The following is a 12,528-nucleotide window of genomic DNA, read 5'->3' on the forward strand; positions in this document are numbered from 1 at the left end:
CCAGATTTAACAAACTGACCCTAGCCCCCCGACACATAAACTAATGCAGCATAAATACTGGAGGCTGAGACAGGAGGGGTCGGGAGACACTATGGCACCATCCGATGATACCCCCAGACAGGGCCAAACAGGAAGGATATAACCCCACCCACTTTGCCGAAGCACAGCCCCCACACCACTAGAGGGATATCTTCAACCACCAACTTACCATCCTGAGACAAGGATAGTACTTCAAAACCTTCCAAATCATCCGTATTATATATTCTGTCGTTTTATTGTTCTGTACCTAGCTCACTAACTGCGTGGGATGGAGAGTGCATTGTACATAACTTGGTATTGTGCATCTGAAAGCCCCCATTTTAGTCCTTGGCCAAAGTTCTGGTCATTTTTCTTCTATAGTGAGCCTGGATAAATCCACTCTTTGGGGGTGCTTAATTTGACAACAAGGATTGGTTCATGTCCACCTCATGAGTCAGCAGTATTTACGTAGCCTTCCCTTTACAGGCCGACTCAGCCCAGCACTTCCCCCCGGGTGAGCAGACTGCAGGCAGCGAGTGCATCTCAGGACATGGCAAGCTCCTCTGAAAGTCTATTGTCTTTATTCCACAAGGTTTTGTCTCACATTCTCATTAGTGGATGTCAATGGCCACTGCAGTTCAGAGACCACACAGTACATTTGGCTTCATTAAAGAGGTACTTGTAAACGGGACTGGTTTGTTGGTGGGTTGCAGAGAGGGGGCGAGACCACCGCTCAGTCGACCGCTAGCCAACACGGTTTAATCAATGGCGGTTCTTTTGGGGGATCAGAGAGTCGAGCCACTTCTTTGGTTTTGGTGTTTAATAATTTAGGGAGATAATGGAGTTAGCCTACAGAGAAGGACTAGATTTAGAATCGCCTCCTTAGAGATTTAATTGAACTCAGGTTTTTCTTATGTATAAGATTTAAGGTATTCAATTGTAAGTCCGGGAAGATACCAGTATCACGATACTCGTCAGTGTCGTGGCAAGGGAACAAAATACAAACTTCCTTAGAAAAACAGCCCTAATGTTGGAAACAAAGCTATAGCACACAATGTATTACATACAGCAGGATTTTAAAGATCCAAATAGTTTGGTCTGGTTCGTGTTTTCATTTTTGCCATGGAAATATTGAGATACTGGTATCGTCACAGCCCTATTCAATTGGTTCCACCACTTATTCTTTGCTTCTTGTGTCATAGCCAATAAAATGTTGTTATATCGCCTGGTACAGTAGGCTATATTAAATATTCAATATAAAATGCCTCTCAAAGAGATCAGGTCAGATGTTTCCATCAGAATAATTACTCATAGAAATAGAATGAACAGAATAGTATTGGATCCTCTAACTTTGGCAATTTCACTGGTAAACTCATGGGTGCACTATGTTCTACGTATTCTAATTATATGGATTGACCACTACTACCCCACTGTAGCCTGCTTACTGAAGACCCCAATTGCCTGAGTCCCAAATGGCACCATTTACAGTACTTAGCATGGTAAAACCTATTCAGTGGTGACCCTCTATATTACTTCACCATTCCTTTCCGGTGTGGGATATAAGTAGAGAGGACCTGATGTCACCACAACCTTATAGATTTATACTGCAGTCCATATTATACCGACCCTAAGAGGCTAGTAACCAGTATTGACCAGTAATCTAGAGTTTTTAACACAATCCCTGATGTAAATGTTGTGCTTTTAATGCACTTGTAATGTGTGTGTGAGAGTGGCTGAAGCATGACATTGCATGTGTGTGTGTGTGTTTATGAGAGAATGAGAGTGGCTGAAGAGGGACATTGCCTGTGTGTGTGTGTAGCTTGGGGCTCTCAGCAGCTTGTCCCTGGGTAATTACATCACAAGTCCTGAGTCATCCTGGAGGCCCACCACTGAATGAGAATAGTGTTCAGAAAGAACCGGAAGACAACCCAGCTCGCTCGCTCTCTCTCCCTCCCCCTCCCTCTTTCTCTCTCTCCCTGTCTTTCTCTTTCCTTCTCTGCCTCTCTCTTTCTCCCTTCCCTCTCTTCCCCTTCCTCCCTTTCATTTTCCCTCTCTTTCTCCCCTCCATCCCTCTCACTCTTTCTTCCCCCCTCTTTTATCACCTCACACACAAGGAATTCTTTTCTCTTTTTGAAAAAAGAAGTGGAGTAGGTCAAGGAAGTGTGCCGTGTCTCCTCAGTCCTCATCACTCACTTGAATGTCTTTCTGTTCCTTTCATCACATTGGGATGCAATGTTGGATTGAAACATTTTCCACTTAGAGGTTGAGAGGTAATGTTCCTGCTCTTGTTCGGTTAAGTTAGGACCATGTGCTCCAATTCTCTACCCCCTGAAGTGTGTACTTGTTGACTCCTCTGCACACATGTCAAAGCACGTGACTCCTCTCCTCATAATATCCAGTACAGTATGTATTCTAGGATAATAATACGATGTAACAGTGATGTAATAGGCGTAGTGGTGTAGTACTGGTTGTGCTATCTCATTCCACATAAGGAGTGTTAGCTGCTGGCAGTGGTAGTGTGTCCTGTTGTGGTACAGCATGGTAGGTATGTGACATGGGGTTTTCCCCACTGATTCACCAGGCAGGCCAGTAGTGAGGTAGTGATAAGTCAATGAGGAGAGGGGTGTGGCTGCAGTGACAACTGGAAGCCTAGTATAGTGGCATGTACACTACACATAGCCCTACTACTACTTACCACATAACATTCTTTTGTCTCTTCTTTTGTCTCTCTTTCTTGTTCTCTCTCCCACCTCTCTCACTATTGTCTGTCTCTGTGTATCTGCTCTCTTTCTCCTTCACTATTTCTCTCCCTCCCCTCTCCCTCGCTCTTTCACTATCTCTTCCTCTACTTATCTGTCTCTTTCTTTTCCTCCATCTATCTCTCATATTTCACTATCTTTTCCCCTCTCTACTTGTCCGTCCCTTTCTTCTTTCTCACCCTCTCTCTCTCGATTCAATTTCAATTTAAGGGCCTTTATTGGCATGGGACTCTTTCTCTAGCTCTCCCCTCCCCTGCCATAGCCCAACTCTCTTTAAGGCTTTATGATGCTTTCAAGACAACTGGAAACCCTGAAAAAAAATTGAGGTTGAATCGTAACGTCAGTGATCTTCAGGTCGGCAAGTCGGAGCTCTAGGAAGAGGCCTGAGTTCCCGACTTGGAATTCCCAGTTGTCTTGAATGCACTGAATTCGGAAGTCAGAGATTTCCCAGTTTCGAGTTCCCAGTTGTTTTGAACATGGCAATAGTAGTGAAACCCTAAATCATCCTCCCTGGCCACTATGGCTGCTTCCTGCTTCCTACACTGGAAGGAAGGGAACTGTTATTTAAGACCTCCCATTATCCTCCTTCTCCCTTCAGCATAGTGTTTGTATATAGATATTGACCCAATGAGATGTGAGGATGTTGAAAGGACATTGGCTAAATGTCTACTCCAGACAGGGTGGGGCAGAGCCTTTGTCAGTCCAGTCAGTGGGGTATTAAGTATCTGAAGTAAAACAAAACAAAAGGGGGTGGGGGGCGAGCCGAATAGTGAAAACACTAAGTTTCCGTGTTTTGTTCTTTTGAGAGAAAGAATGTTGGCATGAAGCTAGACTCGAGGGGAGGCCAACGAGAAGTTCAAGTACTCAGGTTTGTTTCATTTAGCCCGTAATGAGCCTTGCGCTGTCGTGAGAGATTTCTGACTGCAAAGTTCAAAGCTGTACCACGGAGAGAAAAAAGAAAAGAAACAAGCCCTCACTTGAAACTTCAGAACATGTTGGGAGGTTAAAACGACGGCTTCTTTCGCTCTGCCCCAGACCCCTCTTAAATGATCATTTTCACTTTTACTCAAAAAGAATCTGAAAGCTATTCAGAGCTGCAGCCTGATAAAGTTGACTGTGTCTGTGCATGACTGTGCGTCTGTGTATGTGAGTCTGTGTGTGCGTGTAAGAGAGAGAGAGAGAGAGAGAGAGAGAGAGGTTGTGTGAGTCTGTGAGTGTGTGTCTGTGTGGGAATGATTACATCAGCCTGAGCGAGCCCTATGATTGGTTAAGGAAGTGTGGTTTGATTCACTACCTAAAAGCCCATGGCTGTAACCCTTTGTGAGGGATGCAGAGGGAAGTTGTCAGCTAGCCGGACTGGAAATAGTGCCATCTGCTTGCTTTGTCCTGCACTAGGCAGAGGAGAGGAGATTATGTGACAGGTCCCATAACAGGCAGTCGCTGACAGAGAGTAAGGAACTGTGCTGTACTACAGTCTTTTTTTCGACCAAGTTGTGGAGAGGGTTGTTCATCTGTGTGTGTTCTGTGCGGAGGCAGCTCACTCCAAAAATGCCATCGTGCTCTCCGGACTGCTGCCTATTACAGGCCGTAGAGGTAAGCTCCTAGAGACATATTTAACCGCTTTTCCCTTTTTCTCTGAAGTCTGATATAGGTTAGCTGAGATGAGGGTCAAAGTATACGCTATAAAGTTCAAAGATCATTTGTATTTTTTTTAAAGATATGACGAGCAAGGAGGGAATATTGGAGAGGCTCAGAATGAATCGAAGCCCCCTTGAAAGGAGGAATTGTTTTTTCCTTTCCTGTCGAAAGAAGATGTGATCTGTTGTAAGGCTTTGAATTTGTTGAAGCTATAGCTGGAGAAGGGAATGAGAATGTATTTTTATAAGACATCATGTTCAAAGTGTGCGTACTGTAGTGGGAAAGCTAAGAAAGCTAAATTCCTACTAAAATCTTCTTGGGAGAACCAGAGGAAATAGGATCTGTGCTCAGACGGGGATTTATCAGGGTTTTATCCATTGTTTCTATTAATGCACTATATTCCTCTATACAGTATCTTTCTATATAGTATATTTCAGTATCTTTCTATACAGTATCTTGTTCTATACTGTATCGTTCGATACACTATTTTTCTATACATTATATTTCTATACAGTATATTTCTATACTGTGTCTTTCTATACAGTATATTTCTATACCGTGTCTTTCTATACAGTATATTTATATACAGTGTCTTTCTATGCATTATCTTTGTGCCTAATTCTGTCAGTGGATAATCTCTATGGAAACAGGTGGTGTGGATTGAAGGACTAAAACAGTCCCCTTAGTATTTAAGCTTGAAGTATGATTCTGATGAGTGTCACATTTATGTTTTTATGACCTATATTTTCCCACAAACCGCTGCCAGTGAGAATGGATTGTATATGTCTCGTATGCTCATCAAACACGCATGGTTATGAATCAAAGTAAATTAGCTCTTGGTACTATATTGCAAATGCTTTCTATGTAAAATTATGCCTGTCTACGCCTGAACTATGCGCCTCATCTATCTGAATTATGTCTGTCTGCCTACGAGGTTGTGTCTGGGAATAGTTCTAACATGAAAGGGCCTTTTCATTCCTCTTTTAGATTATAAACATTTTCAGCGAGGACGGCATGGGGAAAGTAGTGGAAATACCAGCCGACATGACTGCAAGAGATCTTTGCCAGCTCCTCGTGTACAAAAGCCATTGTGTGGACGACAACAGTTGGGCACTTGTTGAGCATCACCCTCTCCTCGGACTAGGTAAGTGGCAACCTGATGTGCTGGATGGGTGGGCTGGTGGGCAGGCTGGCTGGCAGGACATAGCCTAGCGCTCCCTCCCCCCTCTGCCCTCGCTCTGTGAGAAGCCAACTGGATAATGAACATGTTCTCCTGCTCATGTTAAAGTCAACAGAGGTCTCATTATGGAAACCAAGAGTCATCATAAATAATAGATAGCCTATATCTATAGCCTATATTTTCTCTTGTATATCATTATTTTGGTTAACAGTCGTTAGCTGCCTGTCCGCGCCTGCTCTTAGTCTTTTAGACGGTTTCAGAGTCTGGTGTATATGGCACCTTATATAGTGCACTGCTTTTGACCAGAGCGCTATGGGCCCTGTTAGAGGAAGTTCACTACGTAGGGAATAGGGTGCCATTTGAGATGCAGTCTGAGACAACGGGAACCCCCCTGACATCACTCTCCCAAACCGTAGTTTGTTACCGTACCTGAGAACGGACATACGGCCACTTACAGTTGGAGATAAGAATGTACCATAATATGGTCACGTGTAATAATATGATTAGAGATGTTCTTTATTATCTAATTCTAGACCAGGAGTAGCGATCACTGGATCATACAGGTACCTTGCTCTGTCTAGTTACTGTATATCTAGTCACCCCCATGCTAGTCAACATTTGTACGGGGACTTTACTTTGGGCTTATACCATAGCTGAACAGGATAACGCTCGTCTCACTGAATGTTAGATTCATTGAAATTAGGTTGTGTAAGTCAAGACGTGGAATGCTTAATGTGGCGGCATTGCAGTGATTTGTTAGGAGTTCTGAGAAACTGAATGCTCCAAACTTCAACCCCCTAAGGAACAAGCAATTATAAAACACAAGTTGTGTCTGGGCTTATATCTTCATTATAGCAGATGGGTAAAATGAAAGTACTGTATTTCTGGGAACGTTTAGGGCTAAACACTGAAATGTAGGCTACCCAATATGTACGCACAACATAAAGGGTAACAATTATATGCAGTATTATTTTCAGTAATTATTTAGGTTTTATACAGTGGAGAGAACAAGTATTTGATACACTGCCGAATTTGCAGGTTTCCCTACATAAAGCATGTAGAGGTCTGTAATTTTTATCATAGGTACACTTCAACTGTGAGAGACGGAATCTAAAACAAAAATCCAGAAAATCACATGTATGATTTTTAAGTAAGCAATTTGCATTTTATTGCATGACATAAGTATTTCATTTCATTTCGTCACATGATCTGTTCTGATTGGTTTGGTGTCAGTGCTGCCAAAACCGTGCTAAGTATAGTAGGGATAACCAGTATTTATTTTACCTTTATTTAACTAGGCAAGTCAGTTAAGAACAAATTCTTATTTTCAATGACAGCCTAGGAACAGTGGGTTAACTGCCTGTTCAGGGGCAGAACGACAGATCTGTACCTTGTCAGCTCGGGGATTTGAACTTGCAACCTTTTGGTTACTAGTCCAACACTCTAACCACTAGGCTACCCTGCCACCCCATTAAGTATAACTTCATCCCTCTACAATGGCAAAATTCTTCTTACAGTGAACTACAAGGCACTATATTGCACTATAAGGTGCCATTTGTACGCAACCTCCATTCGTTGTAAAAGGAACCAGGGCTGATCTGACCTTTAGAAGCTGCCTGAATGGAGCTAGGGCAGGCTCTCTATGGTGAGTCCAGTCCACTAGAGGCAAGGCAAGGTCACTCTTCCTAATTGCTCCTTAATCTGACCAGGCTTGTCCAGATGGGCCTTGTTGTATAAGAATGACATCCAGCCAATTAGATATGTTGCTTTCCCAACCTTGCTCCCAATCCCCTCACTAAGGAGGAAACTAGGAAAGACAGGGAGACACACAGATCCAAAATGGAGACGGGGTCCCTGACTCCCTGGTATGAAGAAGGCTAACGCGTCTGTCATTACTGAGTCATCTCTTCTCTTCAGAATGGGTCAGGAGATAGTTGAAAGACAACCTCACAATCAGTGGGGGTGTTTCCTTAGAGAAAGAAAGAGAGAGAGAGAGAGCGAGAGAAGGCCACTGTCAGTCATCGGGTGAATAGAATAGCTGATAAGAATAATGGCCAATGACCCTCCCTCAGCTTCCCCCACAAAGGGTTACAACCTCTACAGGCTTTAAGCTAGTGAGTCAGGGGCTTGACTGACTCATGGTCAGAGAGGAAGTGAATCACCAAAGAGCCTCAGTAAAGGCAAGGTAGAGGAGGTACTGGATTGGCTCTCCATTTCTTGGGATATAAGTGGACTGGAATCCAACCAGGTTGCAACATCAGCATGAAACTATACACATAGTTTCTGAAAACGTCCACATTGTCTATTTCCTCTTTCTCTCTCTCTTAATGAGTGAGAGAATCTTACTGCTTGTCCAAGAAAGCCTGGGCCCTTCCTCCCCAGTCCCCAGTGTCTCCTTTCCTGCTGCCAAAATCTATTTAGGAATCCTGCTTCCACAGTTGGATGTGAAACATGTGTTCCTGAGAGAGAGCAGGGGCCAGGCAGGGTCAGTGGTCCAGGCAGACAGCAGGGCCTGTATAGCATAGCAGCATAGTCCCACTAATTGTTTGAGAGAGGGGGGAGTGCATGTATGCTCAAGACATTGACAGGATGGGGGGGGGGGGGGGGGGAAATATAGCAGGGTTTGGGTCAATTCCAGTCATTTCAGAAAGTAAACCAAATTCCAATTCCAAATGTTCATCTTTGAAAAGCAGTGAAAATAATTGGAATTGGAATTTCAGTGTACTTCCTGAATTGACTGGAATTTAAATGGAACTGACCCCAACCCTGGAATATAGTAAGAACATGCTGATTTGTCTGCAAGTTTTGGATAAGATAAGGGGTGTGTGGGTTGGAGGGTTAGGGAGAGAGGGTGGGCAGAGTAGGCGGGGAGTGGGTTATGGGTGGGGGTGGGGTTCATAGGCTGAACTGCTTGTTCTTTCATCGTTTGCCTTATACACACAATGTTCAGGAAATTAAAATGAAAACTTTTTAAGGTTAAATACATGCGATATTGTGTCCTTATTGTAGGCTTCCATTTGGTAACTAGCTCATTCTCTCTCTCTCTCGACAGAGAGGTGCTTGGAGGACCATGAGCTAGTGGTACAAGTGCAGGCATCCATGACCAGCGAGGGCAGATTTCTGTTCAGGAAGAACTATGCCAAATATGAATTCTTCAGAAATCCCTTGGTAGGTTGTTTTTTTGTTCATTTGTTTCCAAAGAATCCCAGAGCTTTTCCTTGTCCTATTTATATTCTCTACATGTGTAAACGGTTACATCAAGCTAAACAGCCTGGATGTTATTTTTTGTTTACAAGCAATGCATTTCTTAAATGAGTGGCGAATGTTTGGTTGTGCTTGTTAAATGTTGCATATTACCCAGAAAAATCATCCTTCCCTCACTTTATAGTAATGTACCCACTCACACTCAAAAAAATAAACAGATTGTGATAACACTGTTAGACTGGTGGCTATAACTGTCCTGGACTCAGAAAGGCTAAACCAGGGTCTGGGAAACTGTCCCTAAATGTACTTATTTAAGAAACAGGTTGAAACTAGATTGAAAAGTTATGACACAAATGTTATTGTTTAATGTTTTTCTTCATTTTCATTTGGGAAAAGGGATTAATTGAATGTCTCTTGGCGTTCCACCTCCATCCTTCTGATTTTCCTTTAACCCACAGCCTTCCCTTTCTCACTTACCAACAGAATTTCTTTCCCGAGCATATGGTTGCATGGTGCCAGGAAACAAATGGTGCAATCCCACCATCTCAACTTTTACAGGTATGTACCGTAGAACCATAAAGACTCCACTGCCTCAGCATACTGCATACTTCAGTCTTTGTTGTGTACTGTATGTCTGATCTCACCTTTGACCTCCTTGTGCATGTCTTGTCAGAGAACAGACTGTAACACTTGATGTTCAGTTGACATACGAGTGTCTCTGCACACGCAGGCCAGGTGTGCCTAACAGAAAGACAAACAGACAGACAGACATTACAGCTTCTGAAGGGAAGCAACTGTGAGAGGAGAGTAAAGGAACGTACTGAATGTTATAGCACAGCGCATCAGGCCAACATCCTCCTATTCTGCACCAGGCAGCACAGCGTAGATGCATGGTGCCTTTAAAGACCTGAGCCTCTAATGGAATGAAGTTTACATGTTCAGCCAGCTAATGTAGCAGTGTGACAAAGCGTTATTAAAAGGCCCATGACTGGAATCCATCCACTATGGCAGAAAGCTTTTAAAATGATGCCATCCCTGACATGGTGAGTTTTAAGGAGCAGGCTGGGGGCGATTCCAGGAATCCAGTCAGAATCAAATCAGGTCAGATCATAAACAGTGGATCACTTAAAGGTGCGCTGCTCACAAATTCTAATAGTTAGCCTACTTTCAGTCATTGTGTAGAGAATCAGTGTTCCGTCTAAACCGCCGTGAAATATATTTTCCATAACCAAAAATATTGTATTTTTAGCTATTTGAAGCTGGTGTACAAAGCCAGAAGTAAAAGACGCAAAAGCAGAACTTAAGAACAGGAAGCATAGAAATGGCACACATAAAACACATCTACCGCTTCTTAGACTTGCTTTCAATGAGAATGTCAGATCCTTAACTCGCATTTCTATGTCAATTTGGTCATCGAAAAGTGGCATATTGCAGCTTTAATTTGTATCTTGTCAGGTCAGGAGACAGTGTCTGAATGTGGCAGAGAGAGTTCTGTATTCTGCAGGGCATGTTAAAACCAGTAGGTGCTTATCTTATCGCTCCACTCAGTTCTTGGCACAATTTGCTGTCAGAATCAGAACTCCTTGTTGAATTGTCTGTCTCTACAGTGTGTATGTGTCTTGGTTAATACTGTAGTGTGTATGTGTCTTGGTTAATACTGTAGTGTGTATGTGTCTTGGTTAATACTGTAGTGTGTATGTGTCTTGTTTAATACTGTAGTGTGTATGTGTCTTGTTTAATACTGTAGTGTGTATGTGTCTTGTTTAATACTGTAGTGTGTATGTGTCTTGTTTAATACTGTAGTGTGTATGTGTCTTGTTTAATACTGTAGTGTGTATGTGTCTTGGTTAATACTGTAGTGTGTATGTGTCTTGGTTAATACTGTAGTGTGTATGTGTCTTGGTTAATACTGTAGTGTGTATGTGTCTTGGTTAATACTGTAGTGTGTATGTGTCTTGGTTAATACTGTAGTGTGTATGTGTCTTGGTTGATACTGTTACATAAGACAGAACATCTGTCTGAACATTTCTCTCCCATGTTTAAAGTGGCTCATAAAAATTGGTATCACAAGAATGCCAAGATTGTTCGTTATATAAATGTTTGTTTTCTGGCTAGGAAGGAAGGCGGTGGAGGTTTATTTCTCCGAGCCCCATGAAAATTAGGATATTTGATGATGATAGCTGTGTGCTAAAGCCTTCTTCTCTCTCTCTCTCTCCTTCTCTCAGAATTTCTTGAACTCCAGCAGTTGTCCTGAGATCCAGGGCTTTTTATACGTGAAAGAGATGGGCAGGAAATCCTGGAAGAAGCTATACGTGTTCCTTAGACGCTCAGGACTTTACTTTTCTACAAAAGGAACGTCAAAGGTACATGGCCATTCTCTCTTCTACGGTAGGCTTAGTACATTAACTCTGTTAGAATTAGGCTTGTATTGCCGAATCCCTGAGCCAATATCCCACATTTAAACTGCGCTAGTAAATAGCCTACAAAGTCTAATATTTTAGTTGTTAGTTAAGAGGCCTCAATCATCAGTGTACATACTTGCTGCTCAGAGATGCCTGCCTTTTCTATGTCCCATACAACCACACAAGCTGCTATTGATTTGAGTGGAGCTCTGCTCTCTGCTACCTCCAGGCTTAAGTTTCTTTGTGATGAAATGACATCGGTTATTGATTTATCCTCCACAGGAGCCCAGGCATTTACAGTTACTAGCAGACCTGGAGGACAGCAATGTCTTCACAGTAACAACAGGCAAGAAGCTACACAGTGCGCCGACAGACTACGAGTTCTGTATAAAGGTACGTTCAAGAGAAAGAAAGGCCTCTGCACTCGAGGCATTGCAAGTCATTCAGATGCTCATATGTTGTCTATTATTCCGCTGTCTTCTATGGAGGACAAGCCGTCTCCTATTACAGTTATTGAACAGTGTCGTGTCTAGACTGTGGCTGCTTCCCAAATGGTGCACTATAGAGGGAATAGATTGCCATTTGGTAAGCATCCTGTATCTTGCTGAGACATGCCTGACAAGAGGCAGGCCTCGCTGCCATTGTGTGCTCTGTGTTGACCCACTTTCTGGCTATATAATAACTAAAATCCTATTTTATTCTGCAACATGATCAGGGTTGGAAAGGTTCCTTTCTAAATGATTGGGCTCATCAGTAAAATAAATAAATGCTGCTCTCATGGAATGGCATGCTTTGAGCACTCCCAAAAAGTGCTATTTGCGTGTAAAAAATGTATGCCATATTTACATTTTTGTTGCTGACACTTTGGTATCTGGATAATATGCAGCTGTTTAAGTCTATCTAATTGTGTGAGTTTGATCATGTATCCATTAGGCCCATGGACATTTTGAATCACAGATTAGATTGAGCAATAAAAGCCCCACTCGTGGTCTTCTTAAATGAAGCTTGTTTTTGACAGTATGGAGCACAATACCACAGAGGAGTTTAGAAGGGAGCAACTCAAACTTTTATTCCATAGGCTGGGATCCGCACTATGCAGCTGTTGAGGGAGTGCATTTTTTTCACTCACTTGTCAAACTGGTTGAAAAAACAATGATTTATAGGCAGCTTAAACTTCTTATATTCAACCATTATTGAGTTAAAATACACATATACATTTGTGAACAGCCATCCACAACAACCACAATCCGTAATGAACAAATAGCTCAAAGAGAGAGCAACAGTGTGATTCACATCAATGTGCTATGTACAATGCCTTGCAAAAGTA

The 12,528-nt window shown here is 42.5% G+C and overlaps 1 protein-coding gene across 3 annotated transcripts in view; it reads left to right on the forward strand.

Annotated features, from left to right (window-relative positions):
- LOC109901903 (growth factor receptor-bound protein 10-like) overlaps positions 1-12,528 on the forward strand; it is a 103,674-nt gene that overhangs the window by 82,671 nt on the left and 8,475 nt on the right. For 2 of the 3 annotated variants that reach the window (XM_031788409.1, XM_031788406.1), the window contains 5 exons: positions 5,403-5,559; positions 8,648-8,763; positions 9,283-9,357; positions 11,025-11,162; positions 11,484-11,594. In XM_031788409.1, coding sequence (XP_031644269.1) covers positions 5,403-5,559; positions 8,648-8,763; positions 9,283-9,357; positions 11,025-11,162; positions 11,484-11,594 — 597 coding nt within the window. Of the gene's footprint in view, positions 1-4,089; positions 4,371-5,402; positions 5,560-8,647; positions 8,764-9,282; positions 9,358-11,024; positions 11,163-11,483; positions 11,595-12,528 lie in introns of those variants that run through there. The other variant, XM_031788416.1, reaches the window with a different exon arrangement.

This window comes from Oncorhynchus kisutch, linkage group LG2, assembly GCF_002021735.2.
Source record: "Oncorhynchus kisutch isolate 150728-3 linkage group LG2, Okis_V2, whole genome shotgun sequence".
Classification (NCBI taxonomy): domain Eukaryota; kingdom Metazoa; phylum Chordata; class Actinopteri; order Salmoniformes; family Salmonidae; genus Oncorhynchus; species Oncorhynchus kisutch.